Source organism: Alosa sapidissima, chromosome 14 (genome assembly GCF_018492685.1).
Source record: "Alosa sapidissima isolate fAloSap1 chromosome 14, fAloSap1.pri, whole genome shotgun sequence".
Classification (NCBI taxonomy): Eukaryota; Metazoa; Chordata; class Actinopteri; order Clupeiformes; family Clupeidae; genus Alosa; species Alosa sapidissima.
Window position 1 is genome coordinate 6,358,887 of NC_055970.1, and position 14,128 is coordinate 6,373,014.

A 14,128-nucleotide genomic window follows, 5' to 3' on the forward strand; every position below is an offset into this window, starting at 1 on the left:
GCTGTTACCAGACTAAGGAGAAGGGTAATTTATGCTCACACTCCTGTATCTCTTGCCAACATGGCCAATGGTGCTTGTGTCAGTATGCTCTCGGATGTGGCTGCTGTCCCTGGGTCAAGGTCTGTTCAACTGCTGGGCTGTCTGAAGGACTCAGAGAGGAGACTGGATATAGAATCGCCGAATCACACACCCATCATTACAGTCACTTGTTCTGCCCTGTACTGGACTCATCTGATGAAAGTAATGTACAGATAATTACAGATGAAAGATCAGACACATTCAAAGTGTGTGAAGACAGATTGTAAACTTTCGCCTTTGCTGTTAGTGACATTTGCTGGGGCAAGACCATAAGCTCTCCTAGGCCATAAGTCATGAACAGAAGTCGGTTTCCACCGTTAAAGGGCATTTCTTATGGGGCTGCCTAATGAGAGGATGGCATCACTGTTTCTTTATGCTCTTGACTGCATATCATTAGGGATATTAATCAAAATGGACAAAAGGCATATTTTAACTAAATGCATTTATTTTTCATCAAAGAAGACTAAACTATACATGAGAAAAGTATGGCAAGATCTGGAGTATTTGTACACATTTGGAATATCTATCTTGAAAATTGAATAGACCAATGAAAAATGGCAGTGTTGTGGGAAGCCAACACTTGTGTATTCATGTAGTAGTGTGACTATTCATCACACTTTCCCAAATCAGTCTTGTGAGGATGATAAGCAGATGCACCACTTTCATCCGGAATAACTTTTACATTTAAAAGCAGAGGACTGAGAAGGACTTGATTTCTCTGGGAAATCCTAACACCTCATTATACCTATTCAGCTTCAAACACATTCCTATGGGACTCTTGTTTGTGTTGCCCATCTCACATGCACATCAAAAGGCTTTAGGTAATGTAGAGCGAAATATTCTCATGATACATAAATGCTTGTGCCGTGGTTTCAAGACCCCATCCAGCACATACATTATGGATTACGTCAGCAAAGCTTTTCCTGTTCAGTAGGCTGCCATTGTGGATTGAGTCGTCTGTCAGAACGGCAATATATTTCTTGGGGAAAAATGGGGACAAACCCCCTAAAGTCATCCACATATCATACCACTAACCTCACTGTATCATGGAGTGGCCCGAGAAAGCATTGTAATTTGCACCACAAATCACAAGCAATGGTCTAATTCTGCTAATGAAGTGTCGGCGGACTGCCTCAACATATCACACACAAGAAACATGTTTACGTACTTTAATGAATGTCATGTTCCCACGGGGATGTAAAAATGTAGAATTAACACTCCCGCAAATCAAGAAATTAATGCCGCTCATTTACTAAGAGCTAGACTCACACCATGACCATACTGGAGATAGCCCTGAGGACTTTGGCTCCCTGACTCAAACGACTGCTCTGATGGCAGTTCACTGCTATATCAATGATCAATGTCCCATCAGCACAACACAGTTTTCTTTGATGTCTTGTGTGTTGCTTGATTTAGAAAGGGACACTCTGCTATGGTGGGCTATTGCAGTGTATGAAGTATAGTGCATTACATGGTTCTCTATTTCTTTTACACTGGGAGTGACTAATTTCAAATGGAACATCATTATAAGTTAATAAATACCCCACCATTACAGTGTACCATCCTCTGCATGTGGAACTACAGATGATGTCTAGATGTATGATCTGGAGTTACAGAGAGTACAATGATCCATAACCTCCCGTTGCAGATCTCACTGTTGGAGCATTAATTTCCATAACACGCTTCCTCAAGCATTATTTCCTCCATTGACGCCCTTCATTTAAAAGCTATTTCAATTTAAAGACGCTAGGCGTGGACGCACTGCTACGTTGACTTATCCCGATCATGCATCAAGGAACCCCAAGAGGGAGGGAGGGAGTCTTTGCGTTGGGTCAGTGTTGAGCGGAGAACTGTGGAGTAATTACTAGATCAGGCTCATTGGGGAGACTCTCCTCCCGATGCATCCGAGCCTAATCTGCGTGTGTAACAATAAATTGCAGACTTAATTAAAATCAGGACCTTTTCTGTCATTTAATTACAGCAGAGAAAGGTTATTGCTTCATGGCAATTTTCTCAAATGTGATTCCTTTAACAGTTATTAACAGCTTACGTGCCATTTATTGTTTGAGATTTTTCACTTTTAAAATGGTGTCCCATTGACAGACATAATGGCTGGGGTAGGGGCTATGGCCTAGCCTGATTGCGGCCCTTCCGGAGATTTGTTTCTGGCCAACAGAGCTGAGATGAGAGGTTGAAAATGTCACTGCAGAGAAATTGTGGTTGGCCCTGTCTCACAGCAGTGATTACAATAGAGCAAAGGTTCCTTTTCTCATCGAAGTTTTTTTGTAATTTACAAACTGAATGGGTCATCAGAGTCAATCAATAGAAAGGAGAGCAACTGAAACTTAGTTTAGACTAAAGAGCTCTACTTGGGCCAGTATTCCTGTTAATAAAATGTTTCATCCAACCAGAATGTTTTGTTCAGTCATATTTATATGGGGGCTGTTTTCTATAGCCACTTATATGCTGTGCATACATGTGTATATGTATTGGTGACTTTCCATAACCATAATTATGCAATATCAGTAATATACTCTTAAAGAGCATTATTTACTTGATCAAGTTGTTTTTGCCATACCAGTTGTCTTTGCAGAAGAGGAAATCTGTCAATCCTGCTAAATCCTGCTATCCGGCTTTCACATTATTTATAGTGGATGGAATACACCATCTTGAAATCTCCTGGCTTCTTCTTATTATTATTATAACCTTTTCTTTTTACCTTTTTAAGAATGAATGCGACTAACCGCTTAACGTACAGACATGTTGAAATAACCGTTGTGTAGGTCTGGAGTTGGACAAGAGAGTTATTTTTTTTTCAGATTTTCTTAAAAGTTTATACTTTTTAAAGAAATAGGGGATTAAAAATGTCAAAAAGCTCATTTTCCCCCCATAGACTTGTATGGCTGTGATGTCATAATGGCCTAAAGCCAGCTGCGCTCGTTAAGCTCCCATCTGCAGAGTAGTTCCCGGGCTAATCAGAACACTGGCACAGGTGTCACCTGTGAATCCAAATGCCATCCTGTTTAAGTGTTTCCCGTCTGTCAAAATCTGTCAAAATAAGTCACAGCCATATCATTCTTTGCACATTATATCTCCAGAATGCCTTGACATACATGCCTGAAATTTATTATGAGTGTTTGTATGGACTCAAAGATGAAGTGAATTGATGTTGGAGGTCAAATGTCAAGGTGAAAAACACCTTGAGTTTTATATCTCAAGAACGCCTTGAAACACAAGGTTTTTTTGGTACGAGGGTTTGTATGAACTCAAAGATTAAGTGATTCAATGTTTTTTTTTCAGGAATCTCCCCACCAACATTAAGCCAGCAGCTTTCCATCCACTATTGTAATTCCTCTGGCATTACATTTCTAGTTTTACACATTGTCTTTCTGCTCTTCATGAACATCCTAACAATAATGATGTTCTCTACACATCACTCGGGACCACGGCCAGCTACCAAGCCAAACATGTTTACTAACAGCTTAATACCCAGAATTAGCTGATAGGCGAACATGTGGAATGTGGGCTAGATAGTTTACAAGTATACAGGTTTACAGCCCTGAGTGAAACAGATTTAACTTGGAGCAACTACAAACAGATGTCAAACTGTCTTTTTGGTCAGGATGCAGATTCGTCAATAATATACGTAATTTGTAGTTTGTCATTGGAGGGGCAAGTGAATATGCACATGGTGTGTACTGTACACAGGCCTTTTTGCTGAATTATAGAGTCACGTAAAGCAACACAATGGAAGCACTGATCTCTATGCCCTGTGGTGTCAATATTTAACCTTTTACACCCTCTACCCTCTACAATGGTACCCTGTTAGTCAAAAGCCGACTAAAAGGGTCATGATCATACCGGATTAACAATGTTACATAGTGCAACATCAAGCATTACAAGTGCGCACTGGCAATGTCAGAGACTTCAATCTCCATATTATGAGTTGGTGTAGCATCAGAATGAGTTTGAAGGGAACTCTCGAATAGAAAGGCTGGGAGATAAACAGAGTTCCTGAATGTTACTGTGTTCTGTCATTTGAACTGTCCCTGGTTTCAGTCAATAACTTGTGTTTTGGACTATTAGATAGATAGATAGATAGATAGATACTTTATTGATCCCCAGGGGAAATTCAAGGTCTCTGTAGCATACAGACAACACACACACATTCACTAACAGCAGAAAAAGTAATTAAAAGTATATAATATAAAAACACAACTAAGCAATCAGGACAGTAGAAGATAAAGAATAAATATACTAAAATACAAATTATACTAACTAACACTTAATCTAAATCAATTCTAAAAACAGTATCCACATAGTGGTGATTAACCTTCTAACACTGTTCCGGTCAAAAATGACCGATTTACTCATTCCCTGTACCATAAATATGGCATTTTTCATCAGATTGCAAAAGGCTTTTGAACACATAGAATTTATTTTGACTACTTTCTTTGAATTTTCAGTGATTTATTCAACGTAGAAACACTTTTTTTGTTTACGGTCAAAAATGACTGCCATAGGAAATTAATGGGAAAGAGTATACATTTCATCCAGGAGATAAAATATATCTCCTTACACACACTCCTACAACTTACCACCAATGTTCCCACACACATGCATGCATGCACACACAGAAGCACACACCCACACACACACACACACAAACAGACACACATACAGTACACACACATGTACACCCACTCACAGACACACACACTCAGTACATGTTGTCAGTTCATGTTGTCATGTTGCCACATGTGCAGGAAAACCACCAATGTTTGCACACACATGCATTTTTCACACATGGAAACATTCACACACACACACACAAACAGACACACAAACAGACACACACACACACACTCTCTCTCTCTTTCTCTCTCTCACACACACACACAGTTCATGTTGTCAGTTCATGCTGTCATGTTGCCACTGTGCATGTGAACCACAGTGTCCGCACACATTCACGCACATACAGAAACACACACACCCACACACACAAACACACGTGATGTAGATGTTAATGTTCTAATAAGGGTCTGTTTACAATAATGTTATATTGTTCTAGTGTATTTCTTCAATTTTTCCATGGTCTGACTTGATGTTTTTTCTATGTCAATTATTCCTTCAAAAACCTAATTTCACAGCAAAACAGACATTGTGTTCTAAAATTAGTTTAAAATCGGTTCTGTGAAGGATCAAAATAATGTTCATGTTACAAATATGTTGCTGAAATGATATTGATTATTCTAGTGAAATTATTCTACTTATTTTAATGAAAACTAGGGTAGAAGTCATGATTTTGTGAAGAGGCTGGGTGCAGCAAAATGCAAGTGTTAACATTTGTTAGAGGAAATATATGAGTGAGTGAATGGAGTGAATGCAGGCATATGTTATACAAGCATTTGTGATCTCACCATAGACACACTGATTCAAATTGACCGGGTAAATCTAATTTAAATATATTAACTATTCATTAATTAAATAAAAGGCCACTAGCCTTAGGCTCAATCTGAAACTCTGGAGTTCAGTTTATGCAGGAGGGGCCCCCTGTATTAGCGTATTATGCTAATTCTTAATGACAAAATGCATGTTTTCCTGCATCCTAAAGAGGATAAAAGATGACAGTGTCAGCAAGTTGCACTCTGGGTACATTAAGTATACTCTTGCATAATTAGACCATATGAAATTATGTTTAATAAATTAAGAATTTATATAAGAATGTTTGTATTATCTTTGTTCGGCTGCAACCAATACAATACTATACCATAGTGTGTTTGTCTTTTGGTTGGTGGCACCATGTTGCTGAGCGCCTACTGTTAACCAACCATCTCTCTGTAAGGGTCCACTCTGCAGACGTTGTAAATAGTTTAAATGCTGGAAATGGTGACATCCCGAGGATACAGACATTACATTAAATAAATTGATTAATAAACTTAATCAGGTCATCAAATTCTCAGAAGGACCAGAATTCAACCTTGGTTTGACTACATCTACCTGACAAAATGTGAATATGAGCATCCAAAACATAAGAACTTGGAGAAAGTAAGCGATAGCCATTGTTATATTTGAATATATATACCATTTATTGGCTGTTTATATAAATTAAATGTATATACTGCAAGTGCAAGGATTGTGTTATAAATAATGCAATTCATTAACCGAGACATTTTAATATTTACAGAGGGCTGTGAAAGTAAAATAGTCTAGTTTATCTGAGTTGGTGTAGCCTAGTCCTTGGGGGAGAGGAAGTTGTTTGTTGAGTGGCACATCACTAATCCAGAATTTGGAAAAGAGCACTTCACACTTATCTGGCAACCCCTGCACTGAACGTGAACCGTGCTGCATCAACTCTGCGTCTAGCCTGCTACGTGGCGTCCATGGGCATCTCGTATTACAGACAGTTCATTGACCAATGAAAGAAGCGATACCATGGAGGGATTCAAACATCGCGTTTGTTATCTTGAATTGGAATGGTTGTACAAGAAACTACAACCAACCCGCACTTGGTTGTGCCCCGTGGTGTCAGGTAGCCTTGTAATCAACCGGGTATGTTTGAAACGTCTACAGGATAGTGCTGTTTTAAATGACACGCAGTGTCTAGATGCACAGCTACTTTGTCACAGGGGTTTCTTTGGCTCTCGCAGTCACGCCTACTATTGCATCGAGTCCCGTTGTAGAAACAAAGAAACGGTTTTGCAGGCGTAGTAGTTGAAGTTTGTCGCATTATATTTCCGTTAGTTGTAAACCAGACGAAATCACGCTTAGTCTACAAATGAACGGGTGCAGCTACGTGAGCTTTTTGTTGCTGTGTACTTACTGTGTGCATGGGAAGCCTACCTTAAGGAAAGAGAGGGTCCACCATGATCCCGAATTGAGCAGACAACCTCATGAGGATAACCATAGCTATCAGTATGATCATGAGGCCTTCTTAGGCAAAGAGGAGGCCACTACATTTGACCAGCTGACACCAGAGGAGAGCAAGGAAAGATTAGGGTAAGGATTTCCTGTTTATCAGAACTCAATTCCGAACAATGGGCTTGAGTGGGTGGAAATATGTGATTTGGCTAGTATATAATTTCTCCCACAGTTATGGGTTGTAGCTTTGGTGCTATCATGTCTGAACCAAATATGCTATAGCCTGTAATACATGGCGTGTTTTAGTTGGAACTTTATCCTATTCACTGGAGCTGCAGTTCTACTCCAAAAACAAACGGGATCAAAACGCAGTGTCGTGGCATGTCTAATAGTCAGGCTTGCTGGTGTGACTTGAATGAATGTTCGAGTAAGCTAGTTTATAACAGCTCCTACTAGTGTTTAGTATTCAAATTTAACTGAATTGGCTTGCAGCCCCCATTTGGGTAGCCTAAAGGTAGTCTGGAGTCTGCTAGCGCAACCGGGAAAGTTACCAAATGTCCATAGGCTATCTGCCAGGGCCCTAATAAAGTTTGCGCCCATCCCGAGTAGCCTACCCACGTTGGCTTGTATGGGCGTATCCATAAGACTTGGCGCTTCTCCCACAGAATTCCCTTTCCTGAAATGCTTTAGAGAGGGAGGGCCCACAAACATCACAACGTGGCATCGAGGATGAACATGGGTTTTGCTGTCATGATGAAACCTGTTGTGACGTTTTAGTTATTTTTAAAGTCTTCAGTTATAGCATTTTGTCTCCATTTTGTATCACAGCTTCAGTCATCAAAATGTTTATTGCTTTCTTATTCACGTCTAGTAGGCTATTTGTCCACATAGTATGATGGTGTTTCTGATTTAAAACTTTGGTTCCTCCAACTTGTTTCACAGGAAGATAGTTGACCGAATTGACAGCGATGGAAATGGTTACATTACAACAGATGAACTCAATGCCTGGATCAAGAGGGTCCAGAAGCGCTATGTCTATGAAAATGTGGCCAAAGTGTGGTCCGACTACGACCTGAACAAGGACAACAAAATCTCCTGGGAGGAGTACAAACAGTCAACGTATGGCTACTACCTGGGTGAGGAAGTTCACACGTCACAAGTCCTGCAGGGATGTTTAATATTAAACCTGGGGGCCCTTGGTTACTGTTTGTGTTCTCAACCCTTTCCCCTTAGCCAACCCTGATGAGTTTGAAGATGATAAAGACCAGTTCAGCTTTAAGAAGATGCTCCCGCGAGACGAGAGGAGGTTTAAGGCAGCCGATCTGGACGGTGACCTGGTGGCTGGACGAGACGAGTTCACTGCCTTCCTGCACCCCGAGGAGTTTGATCACATGAAGGAGATAGTGGTCCTGGTAAGTCAAAGCATCACACCTAAAACACCAGAAGTTCTGTTGTGGGTAACCCCTCATTTAGCTTGTTGCAGAACCATTCATTTTGGTGTGGTTTTTCACTGTGCCTTTTTGGGTAGCTTTCCACAGTCCCACTGCTCCTGGGATATCCGAGTTCTGACCAAACTGTGGATGGTCATTCTTTATAAAGAATCTTATTTTAGGTTCAGTTGTGTGACATGGAGTGTGTGTACTTCAACCATGAGTTCAAGAGAGGTCATGCCAGACATCTCTGAGAGGGACAGAGATAACAATGAAACATTTTTTAACTTGTGTACCAGAGCTCCTCAAATATTTTGTATCTTTCCTTTTGAAGTCCTTCAAATTAACTGATTATTTTGATTATTTTGCTGACTATTTTGCTTATTTTCCTAAATACAGGAATGTGAAGGGATGCTCTTGATGTAACACAAATTCCAAAATGGAAACTCTTTAATTCAATAATCATGAGAAGGGATATTTTTTGGAGTCAGGGGGGAGGTCTCGTCCTCACTCTTGTGTCGCTTCTTGAAACAGACATTTGGATAACAGGATTGCAACTGCAAGGGAGGGATGAGAGCTTATGCTCAAGGTCTTGACATTCACAAATAATACAATACCTATTCTAAAGTGCAAATTATTTATGTTAAGGTGTGTTGAAGCATAGACACTCGAGTCACAATTTGCACCAGGAACAGAACTCTGAATGTAATTCCAAATGTTTTTAGGATTATGAGGATTATCTTACTGGTGAACATAGTGTTACTTTTAACTTCCTTACATTTGGTCTTAATTGTTGATAAAAGGGTATTCTAAAAAATAGGAAAGAAGGCACCTGTTTCATGGAGGATTTCAAATTGTTTTCATACAGTCATGCTGTAGAATTAATGAAAGCCATTCTTTTTCAGCAGTGGTGGACCGTGTTTCAAATATATCCTTAAGTGAAACAGAGTTGAAAAACAATAGCAAGTTTACTGCTTGAAGAACATAAAACAAAGTTGAAGTCTGACATGTCTTTACTCTGTCCTCCTTCTGTTTTGCCCTTTCTCATGGCCTACCCACAGGAAACCCTGGAGGACATTGATAAAAATGGGGATGGCTATGTGGACGAGGATGAATATATTGGTGAGCTCATCTCTCAATCTGTCTTATGTGTGTTGTCTTCAACTTGTTTTCAGATCAGGAGAATGTGAAATATTCCACTGTGTTTGGTGTGGGTTTGTGGCAAGAGGAGTTGTGAGCTTGGCACAGGATGAGCTGCCCTCATGGCCTAATTTCCGAATGAAAGATGTGCTTGTTTGTGGTCCTGGGAAAAAAGCCTCCTGAGACCGAAATGAGGCAGCATGTGATCTAGATCACTAGCACTCCCGTCTCAGGACATTTGGCGCATGTGGTTTTCTCTGTCCATAACAAGTAGATGAAAGATTGAAAAGATTTTGTTTTCCATCAGCCGAGTCCATTGAGGCCTCTGCCATATGCAGTCTTATCTTCCTTGATTTGTAGTGCAATGACCACATGCTACTGGCCCCTTGTTGTAATTATAAAACATCCATAGTAGTTTTGCTGTAGACTAGCGCATTAAAATGGTATCGTTCTAGCCCTCTCTGTGTTTCCTGAACTGGCATTTCTGTGTTCCCTCAGCTGACATGTTTGCCCATGAGGAGGGAGGCCCTGAACCTGACTGGGTCAGAACCGAACGGGACCAGTTCTCGGACTTCCGTGACCTGAACAAGGATGGGAAGATGGACACGAATGAGATTCAGCACTGGATCCTCCCGCAGGACTACGACCACGCGCTGGCTGAAGCCAGACACCTGGTATACGAGTCAGACACAGACAAGGTACCTCATACAACACGGTGCTACGCACAGCCTTCACACAACCACTGTTTGGCATCAGATCGTCGTCAGGTTTAAAGGGCACAGGCAGAACATTATTTTATTTTACTGTGGATTTGTACAACTGTATTCTCCATGAAAATAAGTGCACCTCTATCCTTATCAGTTACCTAATCAGCATACACCTCAGCATTACATTAAAACAAAAAGTTAGCAGAAAAGACCTTGATCAAGTCCAGCTTCATGATTTCTGAAAAGGCCCACAGCCCACTCTTCGTGTTTTAAAAGTGTGTACTTCTGTCAAAATAGATGTGATGTTTAGATGGCTGTTAACCATAGCAGTGCAGCATTTAGTTTGAGTCTGAATTGAGAGGAATCGTATGCTGACTTTCCTCCTCCTGCGGGTGCTCTGCTGTACAGGACCAGATGCTCACCAAGCAGGAGATCCTGGAGAACTGGAACATGTTTGTGGGCAGCCAGGCCACCAACTACGGGGAGGACCTGACCAGGGACCGCGACGAGCTGTGAGCACTGCGGAGAAGGGTCGCAGGACACTGGAGGACCCCCCCCACACACACACACACACAGTGTGCCTGCTTGTGTGCACCTCTGTTCCGGGAGACTCTCACGGGCAGCTCTGGTGACGCGTCCACACATATACACACACACACACACACACACACACACACACACACCACCACACACTTTTCGGCACTGCATATGGGACTCCGAGAGACAAACGACTGGGAGACCCCCCCTGATGGCAGGGCTACCTCAGAGCTACCACCGAGAGCAGCCTCTCCATCTCCCCACACCTGCCTGCCTGGATCAGGGACCATCCCGGCTGTAGATGTGTAGACAGATAGTGTGCGTGCTAGGGTGTGTGTGTGTGTGTGTATGTATGCCACTTTTCCTACTGCCCACCAGACCGCTCCTCTGAATTCATTCATCATATAAAACCAGGTGTTTTGCCATTGTTCCTGTTATTGCAGAGTGATCCAAATATTTCAACTTCCAAAGCGACCCTTTATTCCCCACTGTTATTTTTCATATTTCCCTTGTATGTCTGTTGTAGGTATGAATTGTTTGAAGTATAAGTGAGATGTATGTCACGTTTTTGTCTGTTTTGTGTGGGCCAGTATGAAAGCACAAACAAGGACATGTACTAACTTAATTTATTTAGTCTTTAACTTTAAGAAGATGTGAGCTATAGGCCTGACAGATTTTCAGCTGTCGCTACTAGTGATGAATGTGTCTGAGATGTATGGAAACACTAGCGCAAGAATACTGTTATTTATGAGAGTGTCCGTCTTTTCAGAGTCCCATCACCTGAGTTTGCTCAGCCGTGAATTTGACTTTCATTGTCAACAACTGCAGCTGCCTGAAATGTTACTAACCGACATGTCTTAAGGACATTACTTTTGCACGTGTTTTCTTTAATCTAGTTCTCATGCAATCCCTTTAGCTTTAGTTTCCATTTCAATGCCTTTTTGAAGTACTTAATGGCTTGCATGGAGAACTGTTACATATGTATTTTACAGTATGCTATAAGATATGAGCCTTTTTTATAAGTGAATTACTTTGTGCCGTTTGTTATGGACATGGCTCTGGCCATGTCCATAACAAAATAACTTGAAATAACTTGAATTTCAGGAGAAGCAGGGGGTGTCTTTGCATTAAGCTTACCTTGATGCTTTTCCATTTTGAACCCAATTCCTATTTCAGGTGAACTCTCCCCCTCTCCAGCACCCCCCCCCCCCTCCCTGCTGTTAAACTACATTGTCGTATGTACTAAAGAAAAGAACCCTCTTAATTTTTTAAAGAAACACTTTTTTTCCTCTTAAGTCTGGGAATTGTTATTTTGTACTAACTATTAGAACATCACCTCTTCACCATGTGTGTACCTGTGTATGATTTGTATATTACAATATGATTTTTTACCAAAGCAAACATCTCAAACATCATGTCTAGACACACACATACACACACACAGGGAGAAAAAAAGCTGAATGTGAATCAGGAGCCACAAATCTTCACCTTCAAACACAGACACGCACACACATACACACGCACATGCATACACAGATTAGCTCTCACACTCTCCACTGTGAATGACATTAGGGTGACAGTGGTCTACAGCTGTTGTCCAGAGCTATGTGCCAGCCCCTTGAATAGTTCAGCTTGACTGATTGCCCTCTAAGTGGCTGTAATTGGCCATCATTATATCACAAAGGTTTGTAAAGGCCCCTTGGCCAGCAGCTACACATCGTCAAGAGTGTGTGCGGGGTGGGAGAGGGGGAGCTATTTTGACTGACTGTCAGACTGCAGTGGTCGACAGTGTGTGTGTGTGTGTGTATTATTAAGTTGTGTGTGAACTCCAATAAGGCTGCAGTGGAAAGGCAGTTGCCAACTCACTTGCACACACACACACGAACTGGCTAATTGACATGCTGGGGCTGGTCGCGTTTGCAGGATGGAGCTGATCTGACCACTCGTGCCGCACGCTGCCTCCTAGCCCGCGGCGCCTCCACTCCTACTCTCCCATGTAACTGAGAAAGAGCCTCAGTGTGCCGCCCCCCCCCCCCCCCCCCCCAACCCTCGCAGTCCTCCGCAAGGGGAACATATGGATCTGGGCAGATAGAATCAGAATCAGCTTTTATTGGCCAGGTTTGCGTAACAAACAAGGAATTTGACTCCAGTTAATCTTTGCTCTCAAAGTACAACACTCACTTGACATATAAGAATAACAAATAAAAAACATAAAAGAATAAAATCAGAACTGTAAAAATAGAATGAAGGGCAGTAGAATATGGCTGTGTATAAGTAAGTCCTACTTACAGAACCCACTCCAGTAGGCAGTAGTCATTAACAGCTAGGAGAGATGATGTGCGCTCTCAGGTCTTTGTGTGTGGTGGTTTACCAGTGCCAGGCATTTTCTGGGTTTTCAAAACATTAACACACCCAGAGAATGTGTCTTATAAGGTTGTTTTAATTGGCTTTAAACCTAAGACAATATATTCAACAATAAAATTCATCACATGATTTCTCAGCTCTGAAAGATGTATATTTCCATTACCCGCTGTCTCTCTACTTCAGTGCTCAATATGTGCACAGATACTGCAGTTAATTTAATGTTTCTGTATCAGTCTGTGCTGCTAAAAGGTGAACATAATCTTCTACTACTACACGTAACCCACAGTGGGAATGCTGGTAATAGGATATGCAAACAACATGTAAATACAAATGGCCAGAGATATGTAAAGTAATTTCAGTTGACTTACCTATCCCGATTTGGTCCGTATATATGAGAACATTACATTGCCTCAATGTTTTGTATTTCTGTGATGTTGAATGAAGGCGAATTATTTTGGAATCATTCTTTAGGGTGATTTGAATAATTGGGGTCCAGAAATGCACTCCCTTAATTTATTTTCCCACACAGCATATGTGGTCTGTCATGTGTCGGGTTAAATTAGTTTGTGTTTCTCTGTGTGTGTGTGTGTGTGTGTGTTCATCAGTGCTACTGTGTGGCGTTAAACATTGTGTGTGCTCTGTATGCAAAATAATTTTTGCCTTTGGAAGCGTGCATGTGTGTATGTGTGTGTGTGTGTGTGTTTATATGTATGTACATGCATGCATGTGTGTCCTGCACAATCCACCACGCCTTGCGGTTATTTTTTAGCGACTGGGACCCCATTTAAGATGAGTGTGTAATTATTCAGACTGTGTGTGTGTAATGACCACAGACAGGTTTAATACAAACGTCTGTGTGAATAAGACTCTTGGCCCACATGCAAATGAGTGTGTGTGTGTGTGTGTCTGAGAGAGAGGTGGGTGGATGTGGATGAGTAGAGAGGGGGATGGGGGATGGAGGGGAGGGGGCATAAACAGGTTTTTAATGTGAATATTAATGTCAACATTCAT

The 14,128-nt window shown here is 41.3% G+C and overlaps 1 protein-coding gene across 1 annotated transcript; it reads left to right on the forward strand.

Moving 5' to 3' along the window:
* The first annotated feature begins 6,569 nt into the window (after positions 1-6,569).
* Positions 6,570-11,316, forward strand: rcn1 (reticulocalbin 1, EF-hand calcium binding domain). Its single transcript, XM_042062286.1, has 6 exons — positions 6,570-7,077; positions 7,882-8,075; positions 8,173-8,351; positions 9,431-9,491; positions 10,008-10,207; positions 10,625-11,316. Exons 1-6 carry the CDS (start codon positions 6,857-6,859, stop codon positions 10,730-10,732), a joined length of 963 nt encoding a protein of 320 aa, XP_041918220.1. The 5' UTR covers positions 6,570-6,856; the 3' UTR covers positions 10,733-11,316.
* The last annotated feature ends 2,812 nt before the right edge of the window (positions 11,317-14,128 follow it).